Raw genomic sequence first — 23,517 nt, forward strand, 5'->3', positions numbered from 1 at the left:
AATCGGGCTCGCCGTGGTTGCACTTTGTCATGTGTGATGTCTGTTCTCATTTAAACGATTTGTGGCTTAACTTCAGTGCGGTGAGCCTGAAGCGTAAATGCTGATCTATCCGCTACTCGGATCATGGAAGATGGTAACGCTAACAGTACCCAAACAGTTCGTGGCAACAAAAGTCTTCACGTCGGAGGTAATGCCCTCAAGGTCGTGTAAAGGTGGATCACAAAGTCCACCTTCAAACGCATGTACAGCTTCGCAATCAGTGTGCTCAGTTGCTGAAAAGCTCTAGATGATCAGTGCTTGATTGTAGCTTTGATTGTCACTACATGCTTCCATGCTCAGACTTCGATAGTGCGACAAGGAACTTACCACAATTTACAAGGATCGCCCTCGAAAGCGGCTTTCAGGAACCAACCACCATCTCGTGCACAAAATTTTGCCAACATTGACTCAGCGGCGTGAATCTTGCAACTAACCAGTGAGAAGAATTCTCGTGAAGGGTACTATATATGCAAGTTTACAGGTAATGCCTCTAGTGCCACCGTCACAGTAATTGACTGATGGTGGACTCGAAAGCTCAACCAACACAAAAAGTCAAGTTCCTCTGAACGAACACTGAAAAAAAAACCCACGATCTTCAGGAATGGGAGCCAAAGAGATTGTCGCCATCTTGTGCATGACCAACCTGTTCCTCAGCCGATGCAGTACTTGCGGGCACAGTGCCCAAAAAATTGCACAGTTTCTAAGCAATCTCTGGACTTCCGATTGAACGCTAGAAAGAATGTAGGTCTAGATTCTTCCTTTTTTTTAGGGCAAACGTGGCTAATAGTGTTCTCCAGCAAGAAATCCTAAGGTTTTTGCAATTTCACATCTTTGTTTCGTCGAGCTTGAGCTGAGGAGCTTGACAGTGCGCGAGTGCAGCGAATTTTAGTAGTAGTCGGAGTGTTTTTTTTTTTTTTTTTTTTTTTTTTTGTGGCAAGAGGTGGAGGGAAACTAAGCAGAATGAGGCCGATTTTGTTGAAGGGTCACGAGAGGCCCCTTACGTTTTTGAAGTACAACAGAGACGGAGACTTGCTTTTCTCCTGTGCCAAAGATCATACGCCTACAGTGTGGTATGCGAGTAACGGCGAGCGTTTGGGCACGTACAAGGGCCACAACGGAGCTGTATGGTGCTGTGATGTTTCGAGTAGGTTTTCTTGACCTAGCTGGTGTTGTTCGGTCGTGAACTTGCTAGCGTAGTTCGCGAGAACTAGGTAGGTCTTGGGTTCGACCGTTTGGCGATTCTCAAGCCACGGTGTATTGAAAAGATGGTTTAGTTTTGAGTCTGGGTTTTGATTCGCCTCCATGTCATATGACCATGTTGTTCAGGGGATTCGACTCGCTTGGTGACCAGTTCGGCTGATCAGACTGTGAAGCTATGGGACTGCGAGACTGGTGTCCAACTGCACTCTTTCAACTTCGATGCTCCCGCGAGGGCTGTTAGCTTCGCTGAAGGCGACAAGATGGTGGTGATTACTACTGATCCGTTCATGGAACAGCAATCTGCTATTCATGTCAAGCGGATAGAGTCAGACCGATCTTTACGTAAGTGCTTTCGTTATCCTTCACCTCATCGCGGTGCACAAACCTTTAGAATCATATATTAGCTTTTTCCTTCAAAAACCTTAAATCTTTGGAGTTCCAATTACAGCATCACTGGGAAATTCCGAGACATCGTATCTCTACAATGATTGTCACCCGACTTTTTGAGTGTCTGGTTCACAAGCGAGATTTTTGTTAGGGTTTCATGCCCTGATCAAAAAACCGAAGTGAAGCACGGTTCAGTTAGTTGGAGCCAATTGTAGACATCGTAATGAACGTGCATTTTTTAAGCTTGAACCGTCAAGTAGTTTTTGATTCCATGGAGATGTCTACCTGATACTTTTTGTAACACTACCCTAAACTCCTCCTTGTCTCTATCAACTCTAGGACACGTCAAGGCTAATCTCAGGCCTTTCTTTTTGCAACTTCGGAACTAGAACTTGTTTACACTTCTAAGATCGTTTGAGACAAGAACGCAGCAGTGTATTCGTTCATTTCTGAAATTTGAGGTCTGGATGATGAATGCAGAATCCAGTGAAGATGTGCTCACGATCACAGGGCCACAAGGCAGGATCAATAGAGCCATGTGGGGACCATTAAACAAGACCATTATCAGTGCTGGCGAGGACGCTACTATCCGTATCTGGGATGCTGAGGTTTGTCTTAACAATTGGATCCTGACAGCACTTTTCAATTTTCAATCAAGTAGTTTATTTACAGGTTACGTGATGTTTTGATATGTTGTGCCAGTTTTCTTTTTTTTAACTATCGGAGCGAAAGTTCTACGTTCTTTGGGTTGTATAAATGTCAACAGACGACTCAAGCTTCATTCATGTATTTCCTCTGTGTTGACTTCAAGGATAGGGTACCTGAATCTCAATTTTGCAGACTTCAAAAATCTAAAACGATTCATCTGATTGCAATGTGACAATGTGTTGGTTGCAATTCAATTCGTTTCTTCGTTCACTTGCAGACAGGCAAGCTATTGAAAGAAAGCGATCCTGAAACAGGCCACCAGAAGGTTATTACAGCGATGGCGAAGTCAGCTGATGGCTCACACTTTATCACTGGATCTCACGACAAATCAGCGAAGTTGTGGGATATTCGAACCTTGCAAATGTTGAAGACGTACACCACAGAGCGACCTGTGAATGCTGCTGCTATTTCACCCCTGCTCGATCATGTATAGTCTACCTATTCCCATAATATCCAATGTGTCCGCTCTCTTTAGGCGGAATTGGAGAAGTCTTGTAACGTCTATCCTGTGGGATTGAACTAGACAAGCTGATTCCAACTGATACTGGTGATTGCTGAATAAGATAACAGGGATGCTGAGTTCAACATGGCTTTGGTTGTGCCGCAGGTCGTCATTGGTGGTGGTCAAGAGGCTTCTCAAGTGACAATGACAAGCACTCGAGCTGGAAAGTTTGAAGCAAAGTTTTTCCACAAGGTCAGTTCGTCGCCCCCAGTGTCGTAGTTTATGTTTTTTTGGTTATGGTGAAGTGTCTGTTAACCCTGGTACGGTCAATTTTTCTACTCTTATTGTTGCGGTCTCGATGAATGAAATTCGTCAATGTGCATAATATACAAGTTGGCGCTTTGTAAAGACACCATTGACTGCAGAGAATGCCTTTTTACCATTTATCCGAGATATTCATCACAGACTGCAACTCATAAAGCATAGAAAGAGAATCCTTATTTACCGTCTCGTGATTGACGTGCCAGATTTTCGAAGAGGAAATTGGTGGTGTGAAGGGCCATTTTGGACCTATTAATGCTCTAGTTTTTAATCCTGACGGAAGGAGGTTCGTTTTGGATTTTATTTTCTGCGCATGTGTTGGGATAAGTAGTTTTTGGACATATGTATAAGTTTGGATAGATGTTTCCCAATATCCCTCTCTTACTTTTATGAAATAATTGATCAAACTATTATGAAATGATGGGTAAAATAATGTTGAGATTGTTCTCTCTGCAACCTTGTGCAATGAAAGTTCTACGAGTTCTGCATGGTTGCATGGCTAGAGCTTAAATAAGATATAATTTCTTTTGAAACAAATAGTAGACTCTCTTCACTAATTTGGTAGCTCTTCTCCATGAATATGCAGTTTCTCAAGCGGTGGTGAAGATGGATATGTGCGGGTGCATTTCTTCGACTCAGATTACTATCACATCAAGGTTTAATATGTGTATCTTTTAGCTAGGGTTGAAAGGTCCAGTGACCACTGTTAAGAATTTTTGCATGTTCTTTTGGCTGGACCAAGGACAGCAAGTTTTGACCAAAATTAAATTTCGAGAGAGGATATTCAATTACGTCGTAAACTTAGCAGATAGATATACCTAGAATTTCGGATTGCTACATTAGTGTTGTGATAGTAGCTCCAGAGCATCAGCTTCTTTTTGCTGTTTGATGCCGTATGTTATATTAACTGCTTTCTTGCTCATTCCTTAGTATTTAGATTTATTCCAATAAAGAAGTTCCAATCTCATTGTTTTGAAATATACTCTGATTTTGGAAAGGTTTCTTTAAGTGGATGTTATTAAATGATTTTTTTACCAACTGCTTAACATCATCTTAAAATTCATCGCCTTTCTCCTCATTCATTACTGCATGACCCTTGAATTCTTACAAGCTTTTGTTACCGTTGACGAGCAGAAATCAATTTCCATCCTGTTAAGACTCAAAAACGTATGCCTTCAAATGATCAGTGGAAAGACGTAAGCATCTTATTCTATCTCGGAGGATTTATTTTGCACTAAGAGAATGAGACATATGTGAGAATTTCGAATACATGTCCATTCCAATCAGACTAAAGATTTTGGCTTGCAAGGTGGGTAATGCCCATCAAACCACGACTTTTGTCAAATATAAAATCTAATAATGGCTATTTATACAAGTAATTAATAAAAAAATATTAATTTCTTTGATTTCAATGTACATGGAAATTACCATTTTATTCTTTAACACTTACAAACGCTTAACAACTTAACATTTAGCACAATGTATAATATGGTAGGATTGTATTAAGTTTTTTAAAAAAAATGTTAATTTTATTACCTTGGACAAAAAGAAGAAATAAGAATCTTAAATTTTGCTTAAACCATTAAGAAGTTAAGAAATTCTTAATATATTGACATATTTTATCACTCCGTTTAGTTATAAAAATGAATTGGGCAAATTAAAATTAGTACTTAACATGAAAGCTACAACTTCTTAAGCATGTTGGGCTCTACAAATTTTAAACAGAAGATATTTGATTCCATGTGCATAAAAATACTTTATTATGTATTAATTATTGGAATTTAGTAAATATAAGTTTCCAATTTTTTTTTTTTTTTTATAATAGTAATGCCAAATAAGATGACTCAAATACCATTAGTAGTCATATTTTGTGGCAAAAAATGATAATCTTAAAAATTAGTAGTATTTATACATTTCCATTAATCTTAATGCTTGGAGCAAACAACTTCGTAAACAATTTAGTTAAAATATGTTTTAATGAGTGGTACAATAACACACTTATAATTTGAACTATTACAATATATATATATATATATTTATATATATATATATGTAAGAAAAAAATACTTAAGTAACTAGTGACAATTTTCTAGTAAATAAAACACTAAGAAAAGATCATATATATATATATATATCAAATGTAGTTTAAGAGAAATAAATATGTTACAAAAATTGTAATAATTTTCAATTCATACTCATATGTTGACAAAGTAGATATTTTTTTATATTTATGCTAAAATTAAGAAATAAAAAACATTGACATCAAATGTCTCTACACAAAAAATAAATAAATAAATAAATCCAGATTAAAAAAAAAAAAAAAAATGTTATAAGGATTAGTTTATAGTTTTATCTACCATTGAATGCATACATTTATAATGATAGATCTATGTCTACAATATTTATAATACAAGATATAACTAAAAGATCTTTTGTAATATACAAGTGTTCAAAAATCCAATACTTTATAATTTTTCCCCATTATCAAGTGTTTACATTAACAATACTAATAAACCTTATTTAAGATATCTAATAGTTAAACTTCTTCAAAAATAACTAAAACTCTATATGTGTGTATGTATGTGTATATATATATATATATATATATATATTTGCATTCAACACAATAAATAAATAAAAGATGTCTTTATAAAAAGTAGCAATGACTTTTTAGAACCAATTTTGATAAATAAGTTAAAGAAACTAAAGTCTAAAACATTTATAAATTTTAAACCTTCATATATTATTATTACTGTTTTATTAAATGGTTCTTGTTGTTCTTTTAAACATTAAATTTAATAAAATTTTCATAAAACACTATATATATATATTTATATATATATATTTTAATATTGATTTTCTACTTGTAGTGAAAGTTTTATTTTTTAAAGCATAGAATAATACTAAAAGAAGATGTCAATACTGAGAGAATATTAAAACAGCTTATAAGAGAAATGTATAATTAATTCTCTACAAAAAGAATAATGAATGTCATAGAAAAAATAGTATAACCATCTGAAGGTAGAGATCTATTTTTAATTCCATTTTAAAAAGAGGTTATTGTAATATTAAGAGTTTAAAATATTATTAATTATATCTGATTGAATATTTTTTTTGAAGGTAGGATTAATAATTTAAGCATTTGTATGAATTAAAGTAAAGATTTATTAAAATTGTGTAAAAAATAACTCAAACAACACCTCACAAACATAAAGAAAATTGAATATTAAATAATAAATATTGACTTATTTTATTGTATTTAATTAAATTTATAGTTTTATTGGTAGGTTTTTAATTTTATTTGTATAATTTTTTTATTTTCTTATATTCATATTTTTTACATTAATATTTTTTAACTAAATATGTTATTCTTATATATTTCTTAAATCTCTTCCAAATTGTATGCATTAACTATTACATGTGCTAATATTTTACATTGGTGATTATTTAAAGGTTTTGAAAATACATTTTTTAACTTTTTTAACTCTTATTGGATATTTTACTTTATACTATTATGAAATATACATTCTTAAATTTGTAATGCATAATATATAAAAATACATTCTAATAATCTTTATGATTATAAAATATCTCAAAAGTATTTTATATATATAATATAATATTTAAATATTTAATATAAAAAATATAATAATTATTTATTAATTAATATAATTTATAAAATAGATTTAATAATAGATAATTCTAATCCCAATTCTTTAAATATAATATTTATTACATAATATTAATTCTATTATATTTTATATTTCTATTTACAAATATAAACTTTATCATATCATTATCTTTTTATTTTCATTTTTATAATTCATTTAAACCTTCTTAGAACTAAAACTATTGCCTTATGTTGTATAATATGTTAGTAGTTTAGTACATGGGTCATATTTGTCTCTTTTAATCACACTTGAATTTATACAAGTGACTAATATGCAAATCTTTCCATTGATAGTATTTCAAGTGATTTAATTCCGTCCTCTAGTGTCAAAGAGAGAAGAACAAGAGTTAAAAAAAAAACAAAACAAAACAAAGGGAGAAATTAAGTGTGCAATTGGGGGCCATGTACAAATATGAATAAAGTAATGAGATGTGATCTCTTTGCAAAAACAAAACATTAATAAGTTTGAAGTCCTTTGGAAGAAGGGCACGTAGAAAGAGCTATCTTTCTTTGGTGTTTTTAGACAAGTTTACTTACTAATATGTTGTCAATACTCTTGTACTACCACTTGTGCCTTCAACTTAGCTAAACAAATTACACTACTTTTTTTCTTTCATTTGCAAACTATCAAGTTATCCGTTTTATCTTATAACGTCTTCTTGTTCTTTATCATTAGTTTAGTCACTTCAACACAATGCTTGTTGGTCTCTTTTAAAAGACTGTAGGGGATGTATTGTATCTGCAAATTGTCACAATTATTAAGAATATGAAATCAAAACGAATTGTGCATAACAATTTTCACGTTCACAAGCCACGCATAAAAACTACAACCACCTAAAAAATAATTGTAATTTAAAAAAATATCATCTATGTATTTAAAGGACACCATGTTTTACATGTAATTGACTCATATTAGCTACAGTATACCCTTACTTTTTTAAACATGTACTAGAAATATGTATATTTTTTAAAAACGCACACATTCTCGTACACACACACATTGTTTGAAACTGTTTCTGTTGAAGCTAGACAGGGGGCGAAATTCCACCAATGAACTCAACCTTCAAAATGTAACTTTTATCCTCAAATTCAACGGACTGACAATTATATTGTTTTTATTATTCTAACGTCTTCAATTCCAATGTCTCAAAACACAATCAAACCTATCATCAAGTAAGTGTTCTCGCATTAAATAAATGCAGACGTAAGTTACACCAACACATTAAAAATAATAATAAAGTCAATTCTAATCATCTTGAGGGACGGAGTCGCCAATCGCTACTATTAGGATGATCATATACAGACAAAAAAAAACTCCCGAAATATGACCATTTCTAAATTAAGAGGTATTGGGAACGATTCCTGGAGGAGACACTCCTCCGACGCCGCACGAGAGAAATGCTGATGCCGGTCACCAGGAGACTTGGACTATATTCTTCTGCTGCTTCTTCTGCTTTTTGCAATCTGCACATGCAGTGGCTGCACTGTTTTGTCGATGCAGCGATCGTAACACAGCAACAGCAACAATGTTTCCAGGGAAACTGGTTTCCAGAAGGACCACTGGAACACAGAGTCGAAACTGATTGGGAAAGGAAGGAAACCACACTCAAACCTCAGCAACCCATCGTCAAGCTCGGAGGGGAGCCTGCATTTGCATGCAAATCGTCGCAAGCGTGTCATGGTGCAAAAACGCCGGTTCCGGGGATTTAGCCACGTTGTCAGATGCGCTTTTTTTAAATGATTTTGTTGCCTTCTTCCAGATTATCTGGATAAGAGGATGCCATTTGCTAAGTATGGTGTGCGTTGCGAAGATGGCGACTGCGGAGATGTGGACACGGAGCCTTGCTTCGGTGATCACAGGAGCAGGTGGGTTTCTAAACTGGGAGGGTGGGGGCTTGTGGCAAACACCAAGAATGCCGTAGTGTCGACCTGCCAGTGCATCAGGGTCATTGATGGAAAGAGCTCCGATTACGGACGTGCCCCAGAATCCTGAGCCGTGCGAGATTGTGTCGAGTGGAATCCGAGTACCTTTACTTAGATCTTTTGGTGCGACCATTTGTTCGTGAGCTCGCAACTCCATGTCATTAAAGTTAGTCCAGTATTTATTTATTTATTTATGTTACCTTTTTTCTTTCAAACGGGGGCTGTGGCAGGTCGGATGTGCTCATTCAATCCCCCCACCCCTTCCAGAGTTTTCAATTCCATCTTTGAATCAGCTTAAAGTGCCTCGATTGTGTGTTACATATATTTACACTCACAGCCTGGAACTACATTCTGTTTTATTCATGACCTCATGCATGGTGGGTTCAGACAAACCTCAAAATTTGCTAATAGTAATCACCACATTTATTTTTTTATACTTTTTTGAAACCTTTGGCAGAAATGGATGCACAGCGAAGCCGTCATGAAGAAGTAATTGAACACAGCCCGACAAAACAACGAAAAACTTACATAAGTAAAGCGGAATAAATAAATTTTAGAGATATGAACTTAGAACCCACTTGAGGTAATGGTGAAGTATTTTCGCACATGCTGACAGAGGCTCATTTTCTCCTTTTCTTATTCTCTAAGCAACGATATCATATGATGCAATAGTGTGTGATTTCCATTGGTTTGATATCCCGCAGATGGGCTTGCTTTTATGATGCGGTAGGTTTTAGAACTAGGTATCAGAACCTGCACATGCATCATGAGTGCAAGAATGGAGGAGCGCTCTGAAAGATTTTGTGGAGATTAATGGGGGGAATGAATGCGTGTGCGGATACATGGATGTGAACTGAGATGGCTGCGTCACATTCAATCCGTCATCAGGTGATGCTCTCCCAAGCAAAGGTTCCGTGGTCTAGACCTCTAAGTTAAGCTCCTGGGAATAGTTGAGAATAAAGCACCCGGCGCTTCGAGTTACACCGGAAGCCGGTAGACGCATGACGTTTTTTCGATGCGTGGCCGGAAAGATGGTAGGGAGGATTATCTCTATTAGGGAGTTCGAACACTACGATGCCATAGCACTCTAGAACGATACACGAAGTGTTCAATTCGGCTTACAACCTACGAAATTGTGTCTACTGTCTGCGATCTCGTGGTTTGAAGAATTAGCTTCGTGTTGCGCGCCTATGTCGGCGTTAACTGGGTTGTGGTATCCTGTTCACCGGGAGGTCAGGATAGTATGGAGAGTCTCCGATCTGTGCAGCTCAGCGGATGGAGCTTGAATCTCTGAATAACTCCGTGTCGTATCGAACTCCTCTCGAAGGGTTGGAGAACTCGTGGTTGGTTGCAGTCAAGTGAAGCGTATCGACCGACCTTGGGAATGTTGGTAAAGCGACTTTTTTTTACTGGACATCACTGGTTTCTCTCAAGTTGGATGTGCGAGCTCGTCTACTTGTAAGTGGATTTGCGCCGGGTCCGACCACAAGGACGCAGCAGTGCAGGTGCTTCGACGGAGTCCAAGCTTTGGCCAGCGAGTGCTGAAAGTGTTAGGGGTTTCATGTAGTATTCGATGCGCAGCAGCGGGGCAAGATCGTAAGAGACGTTTCGGCAAGTAGCCCTAATCAACAGCAGTCGTGGAGTAGTTCGTAGTTTTTGTAAAAAGACAATCTCCGTATGGAGCTGGATTGGTATTCGAAGAAACATTTCACCTCAAATTCAGCTAGAAGAGTTGCAATACTGACCAGCTTCATGGGCCATGTGAGTCGATCTGCTTAACTTTCACACCCAACCTCTCTATGTTCGATTTTCACTTATCCAAAACATCGTGTGAAATTGTCTTCGATTACTTCGTAGTGCGCAATATGAGCCCCATTTCCCGGAAGACTGTACCAGCGTGAGAAGTTAGTACAATGGACTTTCAGTGAAGTTGTTTTTGATGGTGGAGGGCATTCTGTGCAGGTTGGATCAAGGCTATTGCTGGTAAAGCCGTTGTACAAAAGGTTGTCAAGTTCAATATCATCGAAATCCCTACCAGCACCTACGGCATCTAAGAAATGGGACGACGATGAATATCTCGACTTCCAACCAAAGTGCTTGTCGCTCGGAAGGTCGAGGAAATGGGTGTTTTCATCGTTCGATGAAAGAGCGCGAAGAAAACAATACAATTGCTTTGCATGTGTTCTGCACATATGAAAGCTGACCGCCTGCGATTACAATCAAGTAGTGCAAGCGACCACCTGCGACTACACGCTGGACTTTTTCTCGTAAATTTTGTTATTATATTCTAGAACCTTATCAGATTGTGTAGGTGTTTAGAAGTAGTCATGAACCACTACCAGTGACCATGCCTGTAACTAATTCACAAGTGCATGCTACAATTCACTCGGGTAGACTGTCTGCTAAGCTTCTGCAAATATTCATTCAAAGAGCGACGATCTGGATACAACTACTCCTGCTCTTCTTTCTTCTTTGTTATTTATTTTTATTTATATTTTACTTCGAGTTATACAAATCTGAGTCTGTTTGAGAAGTTTTTATTTTTTTATTTAGTTCTTCATATTGGTGTATCTCTTTTACCTGATGTTGCATCCTGGTGTTGCAGCAAATAATAATATTATAACATTTCCGTATGTTTCCAGCCAGTCTTTGTGGCATGCAAATCAAGCCTCACATGATGCGTGCATTGTTCCTGTGAGGTTGCTGTTCACTGTTCCCTGTTGTTGTCTCCCGACTCTTCCCTGTCCTTGGTCGAGGTTGATTCCCGCATCATTCTACGTCTCCTCTTCTACAATCGCCTTTCAGATTTCATTCTTGTCATCCTGCGCTTCGATTAGAACAATCTCTTCCAAATTCGTTCTCATTCCTAAAGGCCCAGAGGAACTTCTTCTTGTTCTCTAACCTGCAATAATTTACTCATTCCCAAGTTCTCTGCTTCTTTGTTGATAAGAATGCTGGTTGCAAGAATGATGCCTCGGACCGTGAACAAATATAGGATGTGAAGTAACAGGGTTTCCATGCGTACGGATGCGATTATCTATTAAACATCTGCACGAAAAAAAAAGGAGAGCAGCGGGCTCTGCCATTATACAGATTGAATGATTTACATTGACAATGGAAGTATCAAGCAAAAGAGCGAGGTTGACGTTGCCTGAATTTGGAGCATAACAAACAGCATCTCTACAGAAGTGGAAGCAAGCAGAAGGATGAAGCAACGGAGAATTTCGTGGAGTAGATGGTGAAGATGAGAGGGTCGGACAAATCGAAATAGGGTGGTGGCGGACATGTCCCATATGGGTTGAAGGGTCGAGGTGAGTGTGACGGCTACTAGTACGCAGAACACCAAATTTCTCGCAACTTGGTTCAATTCAGAGATTAGTCTCCAATCCGTGAAAAGTTCCCCAAGAGAAAGAGGGCAGCTTCGAGTAATGGAAGAGGCGTGTTGCTAATGATCTCAAGAGCTCCAAGAAGTGGAAGAGGCGTGTTGCCAATGATCTCAAGAGCTGATCTCAAGAGCTTTAAGAAGTGTGTTAGTCTTTCATTACTAGAAAAAAATGATAATGGTAGAACTTTGGGGGCTTGATATAAGGATATTAAAATATTAATCTAATATGTATTTAGGTACAAGTGTGGATTGTAATAGGAATTGGATTAGTCTATTGGATTGACTTGAAAGTAGAATAATCTATTGTGGGATATAATAATGTTTTATAACCAAAGAAGGTAATATAATTAAGCAAAAATATTACAAAATTTGAAGTATCTTTTTATTTTATTATTCATGTAAAGTAAAATAAAAAATTTATAATAATAATTATTTTTTATTTAAAAATATATATGTATATATATTTTAAAAATTAAAAATAAAGTTAATTTAATAATTATTAATATAATATATAATTAATTAAATAATATAGAATTTGAATATAGAAATTTTGCAAGATAAATAATAATAATAATAATAATAATAATAACAACAACAAAAGATTTTATGAAGTAATATATTTTTGGCATAAATTAAAATAAGATTGAAAATAGTGTGATTAAATTCAATAAAAATTTAAATCTTGCAATTTTAAAAATATATCAAACTAGTCTAATTTATATTATAAATTAGTTTTAAAAAATTATTATTCCTTTAAGTAATGAGAATTTTTAAAAATGGCATAAGATAGAAGTACATCGTTGTTGTCATTGGTTTTTAATGAAATAATAATATAAAGTTTAAAAATAGTTATTTTTTTCTAAATAAATTCTCATTTAAAAATATTATGAGATATTGTTATTGACATATATATTTATTCCAATAGTTACTTATATGATTAAGTAGAAGTAGGTAAATATAGATTAATTTCATAAAGTCTTCTAAAGAAGCTTCTTAGAAGATATATAAACATGGTTTTGACTTTAGATGTATTTATAGGTTAAAAACTTAGCCAATAAGTTAATCAAATGTTGATAGCTTGTGAAACAAGCTAACTATGTAGTGTATACATAGATAACTTGCCTTGAAAGTTCTGACATGTGGCTAGCAAAGTCAACACATGTTGGAGGTCTTATAAAATATCGCTACATAGTTCTTACTTAGAGAGTATATATGGAGGCAAGAGTAAAGCCTTCTTCACTCTTGTCAATGTCTTTCTAGTCCTTAGTCTTATTTCAAAACTTGTTAATCTTCTTGTTTTTTACAATAACTATTCTAGTTCAATATTATATCATCTTTGAGTGACTTTTTAGTTCCTTATAATGATACATGAGTGTATTAAAGTTTTTTTTCCTTGAGATTCATGTCCTTGAAAATTTGACAAGAGTACTAACTTATTGTTTTTGTCTTGTTTTAGAAGTGAGTGGATTACTCTACTTCTATTGTTGTGTTTCAAAGGTTATGAACTATCCACCTTTAAATATATATATATTTTTATTTTTTAACATTATTTTTTTTCTTAATGAGAATGAATCATCCTTCTTCATGAATTTTTTTATTAGAGGTTGCGGATTACCCTCTTTTAATTTAACCTTTTGAATTTCTTTGAGATGTCTATGGAAGAAAAGATTATGGATGCTACTCTTGGAGGCGTGAGAATATATTTGCAACTATTGTAGATCTTTATGAGCTTGTCAATACTCTAAGAATAGAAATCTCACATATTTCTAACATTAATTATGGGAGTATTATGCCTATACATATAAAAAAAGTTTAGAGTTTGTGACAAGAAGTTGTACAGTTGAAGGAAGCAAGTAGATCGACATCACAGCCAAATCTAGGGGATTTTGCTTCTACAAGTATAACAAGGACAAGGATTAGTATGCCTGAGAATTTTGATAGAATAAGATCAAAATTTTGAGGGTTTTTGCAATAAGTCAACTTCTATCTCATGTTGCATCCTTTCCAATAACTTCATGGATTTATTCAAGTCGGATTCATAGGTATACTTCTATCAAGAAGTGCTCTCCTTTGATTTGTACCTTTAATAGTAAAAGAATTATAACTCTTTTATAATTTGATTCATTTTTAGAAGTATTTACGGCCACATTCAAAACAAGTGATTGAAAAAAAATAGGAAAGATCAAGCTCTTATCTTCATGCCAAGGATCACGATCAGCCATCATATATGCTGTTCAATTCCAAAACCTTGCTTACAACTTGGACTGAAATGACAAAGTCCTTATCAATTAATTTTGATATGGATTAAAGGACAATATAAAAGACTTATTACTGATAATATCAAAGATAAAATCTTAGAAAAAATTCAGTACTCAAGCCATTATATGTGACAATTGATTATTTGAAAGACATCAAAAATAAAGATTTGGCTAGAAAAGAACAAATCAAATAATGATGGCAACTCTTAAATTTTTAGAAACCTATTCATTAAGGCCAAAAGTAATATAAATTGATATGATATGTTTTAAACTCCTCACAGAGCAAGAAAAGACTCAATGATGCCAAGAGGGATTATCCTTATATTTTAGAAAAGATAAACATATCATTTAATATTATCCAAAGAAACAATACAATTACAAAATGAGAAGCATGATTTCCAAAGAAGACAATGTGTGAAAAAATGAGTTACTCCAACTACAATAGGGATCATGTGGCTGGAATTATGTGCAATATCTAGTAAAAGTCATATTCTCTATTTAAATCCCTTATCTTGTTTTATAATAGAAGTTTGTTTAGGACTAAAAAATCACAAAATGTTAGCCTTGTTGGATTCAAGAGCCTCGGTTTCTTTTATAGATGAAGACTTTATCAAAAAATAAGATATATCCTTAGTTAAGAAAATCAAACATGTGCATATAGAAGTAATAGATAGACATTCATTGTCTTCTAGAGATGTTATACATAAAATTAATCTTATAGAATTTATTAATATAAATAAGTATTATCATAGATATAATAAAGTAAGTAAGTATTACCTTAAATAAAATACTAATGGTCAAAGGATAGGAAAAAGATGAAAGAAAAAAACTAAGGTAGCAGCTAGGATTTAAATAGGGGTAGGATTTTAAGTAGCAATTAGGATTTTAAGTAGTAGCTAAATTAAGTGGAATATAGGATTTTATTGGATGAAGCAAAGATGGATGAAGATGAAGTTCAACCATAATAAATATAAATTTCACCTACAAGTACAAGATGTTGGAAATAAAAGATATCTCATTCCACACTTCTCTTATATGCAACCTTGCTGATTTCTACTTACTTATGTCTTGCTTATTGTATTTCTTCAATAGGTTATGGGCCCACTCATACTTTGTTGTGCCATTTAAGTAAGTTAATATCATTTTCTTGTGGTTGTACTTGTGTGGAATAGATCTTATGGTATTTGTTGATGTTAAGATTTCTAAGATTTAAACTTATATTTTGGGCATGAAGACGTGCTAACTTTGACCTTATAGATCTCTAATATTGCTTTGTGAGTTTTTATCTTCCATGATTGAGAATTTAAGATGTTATAGAAAGACCTTGATAGTATCTTTTATTTTATTGTTCTTTCATTCATCTTAAGTGTATAGTAAAATAGTTGATTTCAAAGAGTGAGAGTTCATGATAGTGAGGTTTATTAGAGTACATATACTTCTTAGAAGCTTTAGAGCTTGAGTTGAGAATGATTTGAGTGAGAAAGCATTCATTTATTCATAAGAAGGGATTCTAAGATTATACTAATATAAAATTATTTTGGTGATTTCAAGCTCATAGTCACTCTTTTTCTTGATATATTTGAATAGATCCCTTCTTAGATATGGCTTCTAGTGAGAATAAAGATTTGATAATAATTAAGAAGTTTAGAGGAGAGAATTTTTATCATTGGAAGGTCAAAGTGAAGCTTTTGTTGGCATCATTGGACCTTTTCAACATTGTAGATGAAAGTGAAGAGGCTCCAAACATACATGCACATGCTAAGAAGTAAAAAGAATTCCATAGATGTGAAAAGAAGGATTTTGGCATAATTACCACTAATTTGGATGAAGTCAATTTTTCTCACATCATCTCTTACAAAAGTCCAGCAGAAGCATGAAAGATTCTTTGCAATATAAATCAGAGCAAGAACTTGTCCAATATCATCTTCACAAGGAAGAAGTTCTTCACTTGTAAGATGGAAGAAGGTGAAGATTTCATGGCTCATATCAATAAGGTCAAGGCTCATGCAAATCAACTAGCAATTATTGACAAACCTTTAGAATAGGGTGATATTGTCATGATCTTGTAGATGAATCTTTTCAAGTCCTATAAGTACTTCATTATAGTATTGGAGTCTATAAAGTTGAAAGTACTTACAATGAACTACTTAAAGGCAAGACTTGCCTATGAAGTGACAAAGAGGAAAGAAAAAGAGCTTCAAAGTGAATATTCAGCAGTCTATTCATGTCAAAGTAAGGACAACCTTTTATAATAATGAGATAATATCAAAAATTGCTTCATTTGTGGAAAACCATGTCATTTTGCATGAAATTACTACAAGCCAAAAAAGAAAATAGAGAAAGTACCAACAATGTATATGAGCAATTTAAAAGAGATTATTTTATATTCGTGGCAAGTGAAGGTACTTTCATGGCTGCTACATCTAAGTGGATTATTGATTCAGGTGCCATCAAGCATATGATACAATACAAGTGTTCATTTGATACTTATGATTGCTCGTTTTATTTATTTCAGAAGAAACCTCCCTGCATAAATCCATATAGGAGGATTCGAACACGGGGAATGACTAGTTGCTTAAGCGTTCACGTTAAGGTTATACAATCAATTACCTCTTGAATGTATTGTCTCTATTTTTAATATCTGAACATACAAAGAAACTATAATCTCCTCCTTCACCTTATCGGTCTCTTCCTTACAACAATTCTGTCATACTAATAACTGCTATTTCTACCAATATATTCATCGTCATAATCTCCAACTATAATACTGCGCCCTCACAACTTTCAACACACAATTACCCTCGTTCCAATCACTAGAATTCTTCACACATAATTGCCATTCACGTTACAGTGTTTCACACAAACACAGACTTATTCTCTCTGCTGAACTACAATCAGATTTCAGCATTCAATCTTTTTTCTTTTCAAATAATACCAATCACATTTCCATTCCATAATTCACTTCACAATATTTAGAAACTCTCAATCCTCTTATTCAAAGAAAATAACAAACAAAAGAAAAGAGGTAGCACCAAACTTATCTCGGCTCATACTATCACAGCGATGGTCTTCGGCTCATGACTATCACAGTCTAGCACCTTAATTAATTTCTACAACTCCTATATACTTTCCCCTGATTCTTCAGATTCTAATCGTAATTCTCTAATTAACCACTTTTAATAACTAAATCACTCATCCGTCCTCTTGAATTTCCTATTATATGGACTATTAATATATTTTACCAATATCTTTAAAAAATGAATTAATATCTATTCTACATAGCTCCACTCCTATCTGTGCAGTGTCTTTGCAAACACTCAATTGATACCTATCTAAAAATTATCTAACAAATCTCCACAAAAATTGTAATCCTTCTGGTCTATCTAATTAATCAATTGCCACAGTATCTATTATTGGTTCCACCGATTCCGGTTCCAACTGCAAATCTTCTTCTTCTTCCAATCCTTCTATCGACCTTTGCCTCAACTGAGCTGAAAGTCTTCAATGTACTCGCCCAGTTCATGGACTTGAGCCTCCAGTTTCAAGATCTGGACATCCCGAAGTTCCAATTGTTGTTGCTACTGACTCATCCATTCTGGAATATCTTCAATCGACACTTGTGACCAACTCCTCACTGTTATGTCTTAACTGGAATTACTACTCTCGAAAATATAAGAATTATAAGAAAATGGCACTCCAGCCAACCCAAAACAACACCATAGAATGACTTTAATTGGTGCCCCACTCCTATTCTTTTACTACTTGGTGATAATGACAACATGTTACCCATACTGTCCATGAAAGGTAATGGGAAGTAATCTTTCTTAGTAGCCATATTAAGTTTCCGAAAATCCTGACAATTTCCATTTTTTTTCCGTACCATCACGATTGGTGACATCCATGCACTATGCAAAACATGATAAATAAAACCCATGTCGAGAAGTTTATCCAATTCCTCTTTCACTAAAAGGGAATATTTTGGGTTAAGTCGGTATTGTCTTTGACGAACTGGCGTAACACCCTCCTCCAGAATAATCTGGTGCTCACACACGTCAACTGAAATCCCTTTCAAATCCGCATACGACCACGCAAAGGTAGATTTGTGATGGATGAAAAACTATTTTCAAGCATCCAATTCTATACGAATAATACCGACATATATTTTAATTAGGTGTGGTATTTTGTTGGTGCCGAGGTTAATAGATTGACACATAAGGTCTTCAACAACCTCTGATTTAATTGTCTTCTCCTGATCTGAATATCTTATATTATCCGACATATGGGAACTACCAAAATTTGGTTTCAATGTGCTGACTCTATTGACTGCAGAATTGTTCATCTATTCGGCAATAGCATGATCCGAGTTAGTCGTATTCTCCTGATGTAGTAAATATTCATTGGGACTTCTACATTGGTAGACTCATGCCTTTGCTGTTGAGGTTTTTTGTCCTACCTCAAATTGCGGTGAACCTATAGCATCGTCATCTGCCTCAATTGATTGACTCTTGTTGTCCGATGTAAATTCTGATTCTGGCAATTGAGATTCTCCATATTATTGTACAGGGTATATCTGTAGAACAATCTGGTCTTGACTTTTTTCAATTATCAATGTGCCTCGGCCCCAATCGTTCTTAGCTTTGGCTTGATAAAGCCATGGTCTACCCAATAAAATGGGATACGATAATGTAGAACTCTGTAATCGAAATACAATATAATCAATTTTGTATGTCAATCCCACAATTACAATGGCAATATTGCGTAAGATTTCCATTGGCTTTATCTGACTATGATCTGCCATTCGCAAGACCAATGTTGTAGGTAGCAATTGCTTTAGATCCAACTCCTCCATTGTATCCGCGTTCATTAAATTCACACTGGAGCCACCATCGACTTGTATCCCTGGAATTAAAATGCCATCGATTGATACATCGATTGTTGGTGCTCCCGAATCTGGGTTTAACCTAACTTCATGAATTTCTTTAGTACGAGATCTTCGTCGTATTAATGTTGAATTCAATGTAGATCGACATTTCGGTGCTACAGCCAAAAGTTGCTTCATTGTAATTGAAGGCTGAATAACATCCAAATCCTTCAGAATGTCATAGGGTTCCATATTGAGAGTAATTCCCAATGCTCTTTTGCGTTTCATTGGTTTGAGTTTAACTCCGTGAGGTAAGATATTCTTCCGCCCTGGACTCAAAATTGGAACAACAGCTGGGGCTTCTTTGGAATTCTCACCCTCGAGAGGATCTTTCAATAGATAAGACATTTCTCGAAATTGCGTAGAGATCGGAACTACTTGTAACGGAACCGAAGCCTCCATAATTCGGACCTCATTGGATTCTGCCATCGAGTCAGGTCTCATACTGGGTACAAAGTCCGTAACAGGATCTGGATTGGATGGTCCTAATAAATTGGCATGTGGAACCGAATTGGGTTCTTCAGTCTGTTGAGGTCTCAATATTGGCATACGTCCCAATACTGATATTGGTTCGTTTAGCCCCATGGACGGCGCTACTTGCTCTCCTTTGATCGGTTCATTCAGGTCCTAAATTAGATTCTTATCTTTTTGTTGGCCTTTGGTAAGCACTGCGTTCACCACCTCGACACAATGTACTAGTGAGTCTCGTTGAACAGGACCTTTGTCCTCCGCCGGTTGGCTTGTTTGCATTTGCTGGTCTCGGTTATTATAATTAAAGGGCACATTGCATTGCTGATAAGTGTGACCAGACTACTTACAATTTCTACATATTAGAGCATAGTCATCACTGGCCCTTAGATTAGGACATTCACTCGCATAATGTCCGATTTGTCTATAACGGAAACAACGAAGTGGTCTTCTTGTACCCCCATCAGGCATATTGGGTGCCTCCATCGGTATATACCTACTAGGCTTGTTCCATGTAGAGTTAGAAAATGATCTTGGTTGTCCCATTGGTACTGAAGGAACTTGGTTTGATGACGTTGGTGGAGCATATTGCTGATACCTCTACTGCTCTTTTCCGTAGTTCTGGGGGTTCAATGCAGATCCCTGATTAAAATTGGAACTTTGAAAGTTATTGAATGCTCGATTTTATCGATTAAATCGATTTCTATTCCATCCAAACATATTTCCCGTTTGTACTTGATTGACGTCCCACTAGGTTGGTGGGATCATGGTCTGATTACTAAATTGTTGTTGTTGTCTTTGCCAATTCCAACAATTTGATGTTAGGTGCTTTCCTCCGTAAAATGTATATTGGTCCATTATTTGTGAGGGTGAGGGGCATTCTGTTATAGAATGACCGTGGCCCTTACAATTATTGCACCATACATTGGTCTTAGTATTGGTAGGCTTTTGCCTCTTCTCCTTATCTTTGGCCATATTGACAGCCATTTCCTCCATTTTCTTCGTCAAATTCAATAACAAGGTTTCATTGGAATCTTTTAAGGCTGACATTATTGGTATCTCTGCTGTAATTAATACTTGTTGTTGATACAGAAAATATGGAGCATACACTGTTGTCACGTTCGGTGGTATATCTTGTAATGGGGTGACATTAATTGGCCCCTAAATATTGGTATTGGAATTGGCCCCTGTTTCTAACATCTGTGGATAACTACCCACTGATTCGTTCCAAGTCGGATTCTGATATCTACCTTGAATTGGAATTATCATGGCTCCCGCAGTTAAAAATTGATCATAATGGCATTCCTCCCAAACCTTGGCTCTATTAAGGGATGTAGCCATCGTAATGGGTGGAGCTTCCTTTACAAACATTTTTAGCTCTGGTGGATGTAAACCATTGATTAATATGGATAAGATAAATACCTTCGACATTTGGTGATTTGGCCACTTACTGAGTATATCAGCCACTCGGCCATAGTACGATTCCACCGCCTTCCCTAGGATCATTTTGCTGTTCATTAACCTCTCTCGAAGGCAGTCCTCAAAACCAATTGGCCAAAAACGAGATAAAAATATATTCTTCAATGCTTCCTAATTCAGAAATTTACCCACTGGTTGGCAATTGTATTATTCAAACGCCATATCTTTTAAGGTCGTTGACAGCCATCGCAACCAAATATCTTCAGTTCTGCCATTATTAGCTACATATACTATAAAAAACTGAGACAAATGTTGATCGGGATTCGTACATGAAAATCCCCAAAAAATAGGTAGTAACACGATATTAGTTGTACGATTGTCTACTGCACCCATTTGTACTGCAATCAAAATGACTGGTCTTCCTGATGCCATTGAATTTCTTATTCCGCTAAACTCCGTTTTAAAATAATCTCTACTTTCCCTTATTCTAATTTCAGAGCTCTCAGTGCTCCTCGATTTACTGTTATTTTCTGCAATTAATTTTATTAGTTGAATTACAGGTGAAAATGTCAAATTTTGAAATATAATATAGTTATCTTTATTGGCAACCAATTTGTACCAATTTGAAGAGCCACTATTGCTTGTTTCAGTGATACCCCGTACTGAAAAAATACCCAATGGAGTACCAAATTCTTCTACCCCTCCTTCTCTTTCAGTTAACGACCTCAACATTTCCACTGGAATGTTAACAAAAAATTTTTGCAAGTATTTTTGGCAGTTTTTCTAATGGTACATACGACTACAGAATTAACAGTCTGTCCGGTTCTTGATATGTTCGGATGTGTCGACAAGCTTGCAACCATGGTTTAATCCAATTCTGTCGATGCTTCCTTTTAAGATTACGTTCTTGCTCCTTTCTAAGCAACTTCCTTCCTTGCACTCTTTCCTGTCTTTCTCTCAACTGATTTATTTTTCTTGATGCAATGCTCTCGTTCTTATTAATCATAATCTTGCTTCAAATACTACTGAAATCGTCTTCTATTGCCAATTTTCTCATACGTTTGGTAATTAATTCCTAATACTCAAAGCTATTATCACTCCCTGGTAGTGGCACCAAAATGTGATTGCTCGTTTAATTTATTTTGGAAGAAACCTCCCAGCATAAATCCATATAAGAAGATTCGAACACGGAAAATGTCTAGTTGCTTAAGCATTGTCGGGGTAGAGAGAGTTTGCCTCAAGAAAGCGCTAGACTTCTAGCTGTTACTAAATACTCAATCAAGTTTGGAATATAAGGGTGACAATTTTATATATATAAACTCCTCTCCTTTGGAGCAATTACATCAATATACAAGCCTTAAAATCCAAAGAACACCAAAATACTTGATAAGGTGTTATAAAAAACTTATATATCCTTATGAGGAATTTTTCCCGAAGTTCAACAGCTCATAACTTACGATCTAACCGTCTAAACAACTCCAAATTTTACATGGAGTACTAATATATCTTTAGCAAATACCACATCAAAATTCAACTGTAAATTCGTCTTGAATCTTGTGATATCTTGAAAACCCTAACTGTAGCTTCAAACCCTAGCTTTTTTACACCCGTGTACAACTTCCTTCATATCTCACAAAGTAATTATTCAAATACTATGAAACTTTGATCTAAAGCTTTTTAACCCAATTACACACACTTGTGAAAATTTTGAGCCAAAAATTCGTCCAAAAACTCAAGATATGGCTTCACCCATAACTAGCAACAAAACGATATACTTACTGCCTTCAAATTACAAGTGTTGTCTTCAATGCCTCATAACTCCTTCACCCAATCTTAGAATTCACTATACAATAAGTAGAATGTGTAGCCGAGAAAATGCTCCCTCCAAATCCAGTCGCCGATCTTCCGTTGCTCTCCGTATTCGTATGTGATGCCCAAAAGAAGTGACAGTAGGTACGAAATTGACACCTTATCTTTGAACATTCATATCTTTTCCATAAAAACTCGAAATCACACAAAATCTTCACCCAAATTATACCCAAAATCCTAAACCTTCTGACCCTAGCCTCAAAAGCTCGAATGGCCTCGAAAGAGGAACCCTAATTCCTAATATGGCCTCGGGCAGCCTCCTCAAAGCCCATTGGGCATGGTATTCGACCAATAGGGATGAAGTTCTTCACCCCTTGCCTTCATCCAACCATGCCTTACTTTCATCCTTCCCAATAAGCCTCCTTCTAGTTATATTTTCATCTTTTAACTCCTCCCTTCCCTTAATCTTTATACTAACTATCTAAATCTTATATAATATAAACTCTATAATCAAACTAGATTAACTTCCAAATAATTTTTCTTATTTCAATTCATTTTAAATTAACA

General features: G+C 35.3%; 2 protein-coding genes across 2 annotated transcripts; both read left to right on the forward strand.

The window, feature by feature from the left end:
* Positions 1–626: 626 nt before the first annotated feature.
* Positions 627–4,077, forward strand: LOC112281122 (eukaryotic translation initiation factor 3 subunit I). The gene is made up of 7 exons (XM_024517325.3): positions 627–1,183; positions 1,366–1,581; positions 2,107–2,234; positions 2,552–2,761; positions 2,942–3,028; positions 3,304–3,383; positions 3,684–4,077. Exons 1-7 carry the CDS (start codon positions 1,000–1,002, stop codon positions 3,757–3,759), a joined length of 981 nt encoding a protein of 326 aa, XP_024373093.1. The 5' UTR covers positions 627–999; the 3' UTR covers positions 3,760–4,077.
* A 5,611-nt stretch (positions 4,078–9,688) lies between these two features.
* LOC112290123 (uncharacterized) lies at positions 9,689–11,323 on the forward strand. The gene is made up of 2 exons (XM_073538012.1): positions 9,689–10,451; positions 10,653–11,323. The coding sequence occupies exons 1-2, from the start codon at positions 10,368–10,370 to the stop codon at positions 10,884–10,886; spliced, it is 318 nt and encodes a 105-aa protein (XP_073394113.1). The 5' UTR covers positions 9,689–10,367; the 3' UTR covers positions 10,887–11,323.
* The last annotated feature ends 12,194 nt before the right edge of the window (positions 11,324–23,517 follow it).

This window comes from Physcomitrium patens, chromosome 1 (genome assembly GCF_059467195.1).
Source record: "Physcomitrium patens ecotype Gransden chromosome 1, ASM5946719v1, whole genome shotgun sequence".
Classification (NCBI taxonomy): Eukaryota; Viridiplantae; Streptophyta; class Bryopsida; order Funariales; family Funariaceae; genus Physcomitrium; species Physcomitrium patens.

Bases quoted from the DNA above. Each gene is read 5' to 3' on its own strand.
- LOC112290123 (XM_073538012.1), top strand. From the start codon at position 10,368: ATGGAGCTGGATTGGTATTCGAAGAAACATTTCACCTCAAATTCAGCT. The intron at 10,452-10,652 runs GTGAGTCGATCT...CATTCTGTGCAG, and splicing joins TGACCAGCTTCATGGGCCAT to GTTGGATCAAGGCTATTGCT.
- LOC112281122 (XM_024517325.3), top strand. From the start codon at position 1,000: ATGAGGCCGATTTTGTTGAAGGGTCACGAGAGGCCCCTTACGTTTTTG. The intron at 1,582-2,106 runs GTAAGTGCTTTC...TGATGAATGCAG, and splicing joins AGAGTCAGACCGATCTTTAC to AATCCAGTGAAGATGTGCTC. The intron at 3,384-3,683 runs GTTCGTTTTGGA...ATGAATATGCAG, and splicing joins TTTAATCCTGACGGAAGGAG to TTTCTCAAGCGGTGGTGAAG.